The sequence below is a fragment of the Leptonotus elevatus genome, chromosome 3, assembly GCF_054856555.1.
Source record: "Leptonotus elevatus isolate MCC_2025b chromosome 3, RoL_Lele_1.0, whole genome shotgun sequence".
NCBI lineage: Eukaryota > Metazoa > Chordata > Actinopteri > Syngnathiformes > Syngnathidae > Leptonotus > Leptonotus elevatus.
Window position 1 is genome coordinate 18,219,444 of NC_141241.1, and position 13,132 is coordinate 18,232,575.

Here is a 13,132-nt window from a genome sequence, read left to right on the forward strand (position 1 = left end):
ATAATTTTCCTGGGCCTGCTCGGTTGCCCTGCCGGCAATTGGAGGACCAGCCACCTGGAGAACTGTGAACGTTTGATTTGTACAGGCCGGTGATGCACACATGCACACACACACAGAACAAGAGTGATGGAAGAAAAATAGTTCAAATTTTTTATTTTTTTTAATTTAAGAAACTGGTGACATTTTCATTAAAAAAAATTATTTTCTCTTGGTGGCGTGCTATTTGAAATGAATGCATTCTTAAAATCTGCTGTTGAGATTCCTCATTGGCCGCTGCAACCTCTCAGCTGGGATAGCTGGGATTCCATTTTTGTTTCTTAAATGGCATGTTTTAAGGTTTCAATTACTATGAATAAAGTATGTTTCTTCAATCACGTTTAATTTTATTGGATAGTTAATAGGGATGCACCAAAATGAAATTTTTGGGCCAATACCGAAAATGACAAATGCTTGGCCGAAAACCGAAACAGCGCAAACAATTATGCAAATTTTTACTATCATTGCATTTATTATAATTACTTAAAATTATAATATTATTATACAATATTTATTTAGCACTGGCATTTTAACAAAGCAAAATTGAAATTGAAATGTGCCCACACCTCAGACATGTTGGCTAATGGTACATTAAACACCAAATGAGGGTTGAGCATTTTCTGGCGGTGCGATTGCACTTTATAGTCTATGTAGTTCGCACAGGCGGGCACGGATGCATGCAGCGGGACAAGGTGCGGCGCACTTAAAATCCGCACATTCACATATTCTCCAATGTTTAAAATTTGTTCGCACCTGCTAATCAGCTTCGGGAACGGACTGCAAAGTCGCACACAACGTCATGTACAGGTCTGTAGCCACCCGGAGATAGCGTTAAGTGTTTCCGTGTTTAAAACTGTTAACAGCAATAATGCTAGCATTAGCTAAATTATTTAGCGCGGCCACCGGGATTCTGGTGAAAAAGTGGAAGCGTTCGAGGGGCTCTTATTAAAAAATAAATAAAAACAGGAAGGCACTGCAGGAGAAAGTGACTCACCTGTACTGCAGTACACGGCAGTTCTGTCTTTTTTCGACCCGCTTAATTGTTGCACGCCGGTGTGCGCAATGATCCCCGGGACCTGCTGCGACTGACCGGTGCAAACTCACACGGTGATAAGCCAGCGAGAAGCAAGGCGGACACTCACCTTGCGTTCACTGTTTAATTCAAACAGACGCTTGCTTGCTTGCTTGCACCATAACATCCTATTTCGGCCATATTTTTTTTGGCTTTAATTTTATTTCGGCCGAATGTTCGCTGCATCACTACTTGTTAACAGTGTTGTTCCAATACCGATACTGCATTAAAACAGTGGTATTGGTATCAGGGAGTACTAACAAGTAACATGCCAATACCATTCATTCCAACGCTAATATAGGACTTTGGATGCAGTATCTTGTGTCTTGCTCGTGCACGGCATTCACTGATGTGTGACGCGTTCACTGCATGCCGAGCTAAGATATCATATTGGCCCTTGAATGCTCTGAACCAATAACAGGGCAGCTTTTTCATGCTGAGAATTTTTATTTAGGTATCGGAATGGTGTCGGCATCAGCCGATACTGCAAAGCTGGGTATCGGTATCGGGGGCCAAAAAACGGTATCGGAACAACACCGATTGTTAAAAAGATCACGTTTTTTGTGTCACCCCGTACAAGCCTTCAGACATGTCCATTATATACTGATTGCACTGGAAGGGTGGAGGGATGAAAGAACGGATGACAAAGGTGTTTTCCCAACATTCCACCCAGTATTCACATGATTTGAAGCCATTGGACTAGGAAATCGGTTGGCCCTCAAAAACAATGAATTAAGCAAATAAAAAAACCTGAAAATTAATATAGCAGTCATCATAATATGCAGTCATTGGGAGGGTTAAGTCTAGAGTTCATTTCCAGGGCTCTATGACTGGAAAAATAATATACTTCCTGTTCTTGTTTCCTGTTTGGGGGCTCATGAACATTCATTGACGTCACACTTTCCAGACAGCTGCTTGTAGAGTGCTTTGAATGCTTGTTACTTTAAACACATTCTTAGGTTTGCAACTAACAATTATTTGAATAATCGATTCATCTGTCAATTGTTTTGTCGATTACTCGATGAATCAGATTTTAAAACCATGTTTTAATTTTCACCCCTTTGTTAAAAACAGGACATTATTTCTAATTGACATTTGCGGATGTGACGCCATGCCAAAATTAAACTTCTTCAATTCACTGTGCACGTGAATTGAAGAAGTTAAATTTTTTCGGCCACACGTTTTATTACACATACACACTTCTCATTTGTCATTAAAATTAAGAGTGAAGCTTTTTTTTTTTCTTCATTAGTTTTAATGTTCTACTTGTACACTTAGGTGGATGTTGAACATGTTAAAATGTTACTTAAAACATTGCCTGTCCCGATACAAAATTTTTGCTGACAGACACTTGAACGTCATTAATCTCATGGGGATTTTTCTAATCTGAATGAACTGACTCAAAGAAAATTATGATCGGCCTTTGAATCTCCCTTTATTGAATTGAACATTATTTGTAAATTTAAGAAAACATATGGACATCAGAAAACATGTCAGCAATACAAAAAAAAATACGAGAAAGGTTCGTAGACAGCGTACTTTCTCCTTTGATCACGTTTGTTAAGATGTAAAGTAGCCAGTATACAGGTTATATAACAGTGTAAATGTACTGTCCCCTTAAAATGAAGTCAGCACAGCCATTATGTCTAAACTGCAGGGAACAAAAGTGAGTAGACTCCTAAGTGAAACTGGCCAAAGTAGACCCAATTAGCCATTTTCCCTACTCAGTCTTGTGGAACAAGAAAACACATGGACACAAATTGCAGACCTGTCGTCATTTTCTGTGTTTGCTTCCATATCATTTTTTTCCCCCCTTCCTGTGGCTGTGCGTGTCTTGGCAGCCGGAGCTCAGTCCTCATTATCAGTGCGCAGGCTGACGTCAGCACGGTCACCCTCCTCCATACAAATGTCCTGCCTGCCATTGATACCTTTTCTCTGGCCCACCCTCCCGCGCACACACGCTCTAGTTAGCATGTTTTTATCAGTTTGAGCAAGGTCCGTTCTCTCACACCACAGTGCTAAAGCCTCGCTAATATGACACACAGGTGCAACTAGCAGGCCCGCTTATAGCTTGCACAAGTTTATTGAGTTCTGTTAAGAGATATTTATGACTGCTCTCATGTTGAGTGCCCCCCCGCCAATGTCCTACATTTTCCCGTGTGCTTGAAGGCCAGCACGTTTGTGATGTTTTTCATGTGCTTCTGTCACCATGCTCCATTTTTGTTTTATGTTGATCAAATGCACAAACACAGGCGCGAGCTATGTGGTGAGTGGCAAGCGCGTCAATTAGAGGGGTTGACATGTTTGCTTCCAGTGACTTCAGAATGCAAGTATGTCCTTGTGCACTCAAATGTGTTTGGCGTGAGAAGTATTGTATTGTTGTTATGCAAGCATTTTGGCATGTGAGAACAGCTTAGTTGGCCGTCACCTCACTTATACCATCATGTCATGTTGTCATAACATCACTGAAGAAAATATCTTCTGTTCATTAAAACAGCCCCCCAGCACATACAATAAGCTGTATGTTGTGACCTAGGTGGTAAAGGTGGCACCAGCTTTTCGTGTTTCTGGGTCATGTAGTAATAAGGTCATCAGAATTACAAGGTATGCGAGAACCTCTTTGATCCATTCTAACAACCATTTTTTTTGTTGGGAAATAATGGAAACAAGTGAATTAATTGCTGTTAGGCTTGTAACAAAAACCAATTTGAATTGGAAAATTGGTTTTGATTTAAAAGATGTGATCAAATGGAAGACAATCTAAATTTTCCACTTAAAAATGTACTGTTCTTGAATCACATTTATATATAAATATGTGTGTGTATCAAGGGCGTCATGATTCTCCAAATCTTCAATTTGATTAGTGATGGTGTTTTTCCGGTTGTCAAATCTAGAGGTGGGCAAAAACCGTCATTGACGGATGCCCTCCTTTCGGCGAGCACTTCCACATTTTCAGAAACTGCTTTATGATGCGAAGCCTCGTAACAAAACACGGACTGAGCACCGACTGAAAAAGGTTTACGTCCGGCGATCGAGGCCAGAGGCAGACGGCCCTTCTCAGTCAAGTGTATTTTTACAAAGCTTCGCGTCATAAAGTGCTCGCTGAAAATGTGGAAGCACTCGCTGAAAGGTGGGCATCCGACGATCGGATGGAAAATTGTGATCGGTGCACCCCTAATCTTTAGAGATAACAAGGTCAAGAACGTGACCTCGAGTGTGTGTTGAACTCTTTACATTTGGGAACTTTTATTGTAATAATGGATTAATCAGCCTGAGATCAGCCTAAGTTGTACCCCGTGCCTTCCTCAGTGTCCGTGGGGATTGGCTCCATTTTACCCAAGACCTTAATGAAGACGGGTGGTATTCAAGATGGATGGTGTATGATTTAAAGGCTCAGTAAAAAATATCAGGTCACCAGGAGTCTTCGTCTTTTTCTGTAGGTCGTGTTTTCAATTGTGTGTTCTTCACTAACTGTTCTCCTCCCCTTCTTGACGTCCTTGACTTCACAGCTAATGACTTGTTCAAGATCAGCCATGTTGTAGACCTACTCGGCCCTCTGGCCATCTCCCGCCATCTCGTTGCCATGTTTTGTTTTTGTATTTTTATCCCCCACCCTTTACTGGCCTCTGTGTCAGGTTGCCATGGCAGGGCTTATTTGCCATATTAAATGTTTGGCAGCATTGTCCAGATTCTGATGACAAACACCCAACATGCCACTTTGATCAATGAAGCAGTGCGCGATGAGAGGAGATGGGGAGTGCGCCACTCATCTATGGAACAATTTGGTCTTGTGTTCATGTCACATGCTAATAAGTGTGACACTCATTTACAAACACTTAAAAAAAACATTTTATTTAGCGATTTATTTGTTAGAATTAAGAACTAGTACTCATTTGTGAGTAAAGATCAATGACTTTTATTTTCAGTCCTATGTATATACTTATGTTTGCATTTTTGTTTAGTGGTGTGCTGTGAGATTTTTCTCAGATATAATTTGTCCATAAATGTTAGGAAACACTGCACTAAGGTAATAACCTGTTTGATAAGCAAACATGTGCGTCTCGCCCTCTTGTGGCTGGACCAGTGAAACTGGATGGTGCCTGGGCTTGTTAGCACATTGGGACGACTTAGAGGCTTGTAGTTAAGACTGTAAACAGAACATACTGTATGTATCTAGGCTTAAGGTTCTATGTTAAAACACAAGGGGCATTCCTATAGGACAATTTAGACTTGAATGTTTTTGAAAAAGCGACCATTCATTTTATAATTCATGTTTTCAAGAAAAACAGGAACAGACCAACAACAATTTGAATTTGTCCAGCTCAGTGACACTTTTCATCAGATATTTTATTGATCATATATCACATTTTGCAGTTGTTTGGTGAAACCTCATTTATTAACATATTTCAACAATATTGCTTAATAAATCCTTTGCAATTAAATAAAGTCACATTTTATTTAAAAACAAATGTACTTTTAATACACAAGCTTGGGTTGTAAAGCAATGCTCATGTTAGAGTTTTTAATCAAGAGTGCATGCTTGCTGTTTTAGCTGCAAACTGGTCAAGTATGATTAAAAATGATAACACGACTAGTAGGAATGTATTGTTTTTAGTGACACGCACAGATAGCTGAAAATATATATAAACAGAAGAGAGGAGTGTCTTTAGGTCAAGAGACAAAAACTTTCAGGGGGTGCTCAATAGCTATTTGTTATTTAGATAGTATTTAGGAATCAATTTTACTACAGTTACACAACAGTTGTACGTGTATATTTCTGTACGTGTATATTTCTGTATCTTGTGCATGGATTATTTGAAATTCCATGATAGGGAACAGAAAATGTCCTCCAGTTGTAGAATGAGCCACATGCTTTTTTTTTTGGGTTATCTCAGAACACTTTAGTTTGCTATTCAAAACAAGCAAAACCTGATAAGCTCATGTGTTTTGACGACAAAGTTTGAGCATTACATTACATGGAGATTTCTACGTCAAGTTAGTCATAATCTAGACAGCAGATTGGGTCATTTGAGGCCCAGCGGTGTTGTGTTACGCAACCTGCTCTAATTCTGACTGTATTCTGTTCTGGAGTGCAAGCACTGTTTGGTTACTAACAGATAGCATGGAAATGCGGACGATTGACGTAGTTGCCGCCAGATAAGATCCCATAGCACCATTGTAGAGGCACTGCTGTGGTTTTAGTGGTTTACTTTTCTTCCTCAGTCTGCTTTCAGTAAGGCAGCATGCATTTGCATACCTGCTGTGTGAATTGTATCGTGCCGTGCATCAAATCCTTCATGTAAACTCATACTGCACTGTGTATTTAGATAAGAAGAAGAATGGACTAACAGAAGGTTGTCTTAATGCTGACCTTCCAGTGCCTCACTGTAAAAATCTGCAATGTAGCATTTATTTTAGCTTGTAAAAGTTATGCTGCCAGCTAACACCCACTTAATAATTACACATGTTTGTGACTCTCCTTTTCAGATGATCCTGTGGGACTGGGATCTGAAACACTGGTACAAACCACAGTATCAGGTCAGTCAGGCCTCTCATTACACATACAAATACAGTATCAATCATGCTTATTGACCTTAATAAGAGATGGTGTCAGCTCCGTCAAGTCACCAGTTGCTGGTACTTGTACTCTTGCGCGCGCACACCCACACACCCACACACACACACTGTTTGAAAGCTGGTACATAATGACCTTGACATTGTTGACTTGCCACATTTTATCACACTCAGACATTCCCCCTCCTCTAGGAACCTGTTTACCCTGTCAAAGAATTTTTCTCCCTCAGCTCAAAGTCCCATTCAGTTCCTGTTTTATTGATTTATTATGGGACAATTTGGGGTTACACTAAGAGATCAAATTAATAGTCCTGTCTATTCCATTCAATTTTCAGGTATTAAATATTATTTTGAACATTACTGTCTCCCATACAATTGAAGGCTTAAAACACAAAATAAAGCGACTTTCTGTGTGACATGGACAGACTCCTACTATTCTTAAAAAAAAAATGATAATGATAATAATAATTAGGGTTGTTTTGATACCGTTTTTTGGCCCCGATACTGATACCCAGCTTTGCAGTATCGGCCGATGCCAATACCATACCGATACCTACGTTGTTTTTTTCCTCAACATGAAAAAGCTGTCCTGCCATTTGTTCAGAGCATTCAAGGGCCAATAGGATGTCCTAGCTCGGCATGCAGTGAACATGTCACACATCAGTGAATGTCGTGCATGAGCAAGACACAAGATGCTGCATCCAAAGTCCTATATTAGCGTCAGAATTAATGGTATCGGCATGTTACTTGTTAGTACTCACCGATACCAGTACCACTGTTTTAATGCAGGATTTAGGGCCTCTGCCGATATCGGTATCGGAACAACACTAATAATAATAATAATAATAATTTATGATGATGATGATGACAAATAAAACAAAAAATAAAGGAGCTGCCAATGTGTGCAATTGGTGTAGAACTAACATATTCGACAAAAGGCAAATACGCAGACTGTCATGGTTTAGGTTGGGTCTTGTTTAGTTTGATTTGCTTTGGTCATGTTTTTTTAGTTTATGTTAACTTAGGTCGTTGGTGTCCAGACGGACGCGTATGGGACGCGTTTTGAAAATATTTCCACTCTGGAGCCCGGTTTCAAAAGTGATCGGTTTCAAGCTCCGAAACCGCACCATCGTGTGGACGAACGGCCTAAACTTGTGAGGATACATTGAAACTGGCTTTCGTGTGGACGGGGCCTTAGTTTCAGTTATGATCTGTGTTTTGTTATCTTGTCCTTGTGTGCATCCCTGGTCTTGTCAAGCATTGTCATGTCCACCTGTGTTTGCCTGCCCTTCCTTGTGTCAACTTATCAGCACCCTCTGCCACTTGTCTTGCCCAGGTGTCTCTCATTGTGTCAATTAGTATGTGTGTATTTAGGCCCCGTCCACACGAAAGCCAGATTCAATGTATCCTCACACGTTTCTTAACGTTTAGGCCGTTCGTCCACACGACGGTGCGGTTTTGGAGCTTGAAACCGATCACTTTTGAAACCGGGCTCCAGAGTGAAAAGATTTCAAAACGCGCCCGTACGCATCCATCTTGACACCATACGCAGGATACTCCTCCACTGATGATGTAATGGTCGCAGCTCGATGACGACGCATTGTCAGCAGATTGATGATGTATGCGGCAATTTTTGTGTGACTGCGCGCGAACCGTCATTCTGTCAACAACAATGGCGGATAGCCGTGTCGTAGTCGTTTTGCGCAGCCCCCTTAGCTTGCTTATGGTTTTGCAGCAAAATATTTTGCTTCCCACGTTCAACAAGCGGTGTTGTACTTGAATCACCCGCCATTGTCACTTCTCCTGTGTTCGTTTTTTTCATGTTGTTTTGATACATGCAAAGCCATGTTTGTTCTGTCGATTGCAATAAAGTTAGAAAAAAAAGTGTTGGTCTTTTTCGCTGATTCTTCCTCTACGCTTTCCGTTAACTCCCCGTGGCTGCGCTACAGTGCCACTCCAGCTTGGCATATACATTACAGCCTTTAAACATCCTCAGCGTCTTCTTTTGGACACATGCAAGTCTTGAAATGCTTCTGTGTGTATGAGATTTGTTTGAGGAACGAAGCCGGCTTTGCTTCCGTCTGGACGGGGCCTTAGTCTCTTGTCTCCGCTTTGTCTGCGTCGAAGCATTGTTATTTTCTCCTGTCATGCTGCCGTTTTTTTTGTTTTGTTTTGCCCTGTCGTTCCTCCCACGTCTTTTATCACTTGATTCTTGGAGTTTGTTTTTGTTAATTAAAATCACGTTTGGACTTCTCCTCTACCTCCTCAACCTGCTTCCTCACATTTGGGCCCACCTCCTCATCCCACTTAACATAACACAGACACTATTGTTTGAAGAATATACAGTAGTAATACAAATACAAACATAGTTTCAAAAAAAACAAAAACACAAACATGGTGAATTAACCCACAATTTTAAACGTATGACCAAGTTAAGAAACAAGTTGCAACTCATGGTAAAATTACTGCTCAATTGGACTCGTATTTTTTTTTGATTGAAGGGGTAGTAGAGTAGTAGAAAATAACTTATATTATAACTTATACTCATAATTTTAGGACAGCATGGTGAGTTACTGGTTACATGTCTGCTGCACAGTTAGGAGATCCTGATTCATTGAAACATCTTTGTGTTGCTTGTTCTCCCCATGCGTGTGTGGGATTTTTCAAGGTTTCTTACTACAATCCCAAAACATGCAAGTTGGGTTACAGTAATTGGAAACCTTAACTTCCCCATACCAAACACTTTTGGTTATGTGATGATTGAAGAAACGCCCAAAATGTTCTGTTTTCAGTTTGTGTTACAATGATCAAAATAAATGAGTACACACCCCATCAGATTTCTTAGAAAACTTTGGGTTTTGTTTGAGTGCAACATGTTCCATACAGTATTTTTATACTGCAAAATTCTTCCTTAAATGTCAGCCATTAGCTGAAAATGAGATTGGTTCTCAACATGTAATATTGCAATGTTGCAAAAATTGGTACACAATATACACAAGTGAAAGTCTCGTTATTGAACATGTTTATTTTGAAAATAATTTAAGCACAGGTGAATTTAATCATTTCATAAATTTGAAAATATTTGTATCCGAGAACATAATCGTTTACATAATCACATTAAGATGTTCAATAATGCGTGCCATTGATTTGACAAAACAGTAACACTGACTTTGGCATAGTGTTTGTCATATTTATTCTAAAGTCTAACTTGACAAGACCACCAGACTGGTGAGTGACATGGGCATCAGTGAGGAAAAGTGTAGAGTTAGCTGGCTACAGCCAGTGGTGCGTGCGACTGCAGTAATATTAATCTTTGTGGAAAACTGATCACTGCAAAGATTCAAAGCAGATGTTTTTGCTTGGACTTTTTTTGTCATTGGGATGTTATTTGAGTAATTGTTGGAGCCCTACTAGTCTTAAACTATAGAGATGACTACATGCACATTGCACAATGGAACTTATTGATTGAAACGTGTTTTGTCTTCTAACTGACTCGTATGCATTGTCGTAGATCTCTGATGCTGCCTTGACTCTCCTTCCCTTAATGCATGTCAGGGCGCAGCGAGCGGCAATGGCGTCGACCTGTCAGTCATCAACGAGGCCAGGAACTTGGTGTCAGAGCTCTTAATGGATTCGTCCTTGTCGCCCCACAACATCTCAACCCTGCACAGCATCTCCAGCCTCATGGGGACCTTCTCAGGGTCATGCCGCCCCCGGGTCAACCCTTTCACCCCTTTCCCCGGCTTTTACCCCTGTGGCGAGGTGGATGACTCAGTAGAGAGGAGTGAACGCAAAACCATTAAGGTGGGTATACCCTTTAGGAAAATACATGATCATAAGTAGAATAGCTTTTAATAGAGTGCACAACCAAACCGCTAGAACAATTCTTCTAAATGTATTTTCATTTGACAAAATCCTTTCCCGCACAGTCTACTTCCTATCAATAGGTGATGGTAGCACTAGCCAGGTCACTGCCCCCATTGGCCTCAATTCAAGTGAACTGTAAAAAAAAATAAAAATAAAAAAATAATCACACCATATCCTTATCCTGATTTTCTTGCTTCATGTACCACCTCACTGTAAATTTTGAAATTGGTTACGCACTGTAGTTTTTGCATAATCCTCTTGGTAAATAGCTAATATCACCTAACCGAGTGGTTTGCAAACGTTAGTTTCCTCAATATATCGCTGGCGTTGGGCCGAAACCTCGTAAGTCACAATTTAGCAAATGACATATTTTCTCAAGAATCTATATTTTTGGTCAGTCCACACGTCGGTGTCATTTCTACAAATTATTGACCAATCTAAAGTGTTGAAAAATAGCTTGTTTTCTTTGATGACACAATGTTAAAGACTGAACAAACATGCCATTTTTGGGTACTCGTGAAAAGTGACGATTTTGGAGGTACAAAGTTTTGACCCAACGGCAGCAATGTACTGTATCTGTGCATTCCTCACTGCACTTGAATGCTTACACCACATTGCTTTTCTGATTACGGAGTGTCCAGTCTTTGGTGTATTCCAGTCTTTGACTCAAGGTGTTATCAGGTTTGAAGCATACATGAATGTTGTGTTGGTTGAAAATGTATGAAAGAATATGATACACATTCTGTCTCAAAAATTGGTCGGGAGACATCTATCGCCAAGCATTTCTTCTTTTGAAGAAAATTATGTTGGCTTACCCAAAATATATGCCCTTTCATCCTGTAAATTATGCTAAATGAAGCTATTTTTTTGCCAATATCATAAGCTTAATATCAAATTGTCGTAATTGTTTGTGGATTGCGTTGTGGAAGGACTAATTTCTTGTGGACATATGTAAGGGATTAACTTAAATCTTGTATCATATATAAATCATTCTGTTGACAAGTTTTACTATATCCAAAATCCTTTACTTCCAATGTCATCACTTTTCAGGAGACCCCAAAAACGTCATGTTTATTCAACTATTAACATTGCATCCTCAAAGAGATTAAGCCATTTTTAAAACCTTTTGGTAAAAAAAATAACACCCGAGTGTGGACTAAATATTAAATTTACCAAATTGTGACTTATGATGTTTTGGCGATGCATGCGTAAGATGACAAAAAGTGTGGAGGTAACTTCAGTCACAATAAAAGCAATTTAGAATCAAAGCTATATAGTTACATTGATGTAATATGTATTCATACTAACTAAACATGATCTACTCTTACAGGGTTTAAGCAGCAGAAACAGCCTCCCTACTCCTCAGCCTAGGCGGAGTTCTACCTCCTCTTCTGTGCTGCCTCCTATCGACACACTTTCGTCACGGTGGGAACGTAACACCGGCAAGAGATCCCACCCTGACCTTAACTTGATTAGGTATCAACACAACGCGCAGTCTTTGCTGTTGTCACACAGCCACATTTTTGCACACCAAAACAAAACACTCTTTTGTAGCTGCTCCTCTTTCCCTAAATTCCTAAAATCCATCACACCTGGGATGAAAATTTGCATTGATTCGTTTGTGGTGTCACTGGTGTGTTTTAGTTGAACACATTTTAATTACAACCCACATATTCTATGTTAGCTGAGAATTTAATTTGTATTTGAACGTAGACCATGCACAGCAACATATGTCTGTGTTATAAAACAAAGATGTTTCCTTTACTGTGTAGTTGCCTGTTGTGTAAATATTGAATGGATAATAAATAAAAATCGCTAAGATTAGAAGTTACTCAATTGCTGTGCAAATGCAGCACACAAAGATATATTTTTTTTTTAATAATTTGGAATCGGACGAGACATCCTTCAGCAGTATGTTTGACATCATAGCAAGAGGGTACTGTATTTATATCAAAACACAAATTTTAGGTCTCTTTTGTCCCCCCACAACTATTTTTTTTTTTAAATCCAGGGCAGATAGTTATTGACATTTGTGATGCCGTTTATCATCTGAGCATAAACCAAGGGCCTCTTTGCATTCTCGTTTTTGCCTCGGAATTTCCTTCCCTATCCTATCTGAACAAGACAACCCGGAAGTCCTTGGAAGATAGTAGCATTCAAATTCTACTAATGTTCATGAAAGGTGCCTGTATGTCACCTTTAAGCCACCTTTAGCAAAAGTTACTTTGTTCTAAGTCTGACCAACCTTTACGAAAGGATTTTACCCACATTTCTTTATGACAGCAAGATTTGAAGCAACAGGGCACAGGTATAGTTGACAGACTATGCAACGACTCTTGAGTTTCATGCTCTAGACTTTCAAAATAAACACTAATAAAAATAGTAACAAAACTTTATTGTATCACAAGTTTATAGTCAATGAAAACAAGAAATATACGGAGCAAAGGGACGAAAATAAAATTATAGATACCTTTCCATTATTTATTTGAAAATTACAGAATCAACGAAAAACATAACCAAAGATCCTTTACAAAAACAACAATTTGTAACTGTATTTTTTTCATTAAATTAATATTTTGCAGG

The 13,132-nt window shown here is 39.5% G+C and overlaps 1 protein-coding gene across 1 annotated transcript in view; it reads left to right on the plus strand.

Annotated features, from left to right (window-relative positions):
* pde3b (phosphodiesterase 3B) overlaps positions 1-13,132 on the plus strand; it is a 50,615-nt gene that overhangs the window by 22,969 nt on the left and 14,514 nt on the right. Inside the window, exons 2-4 of the mRNA XM_086070625.1 lie at positions 6,596-6,646; positions 10,238-10,486; positions 11,880-12,025. Coding sequence (XP_085926751.1) covers positions 6,596-6,646; positions 10,238-10,486; positions 11,880-12,025 — 446 coding nt within the window. The remainder of the gene's footprint in view (positions 1-6,595; positions 6,647-10,237; positions 10,487-11,879; positions 12,026-13,132) is intronic.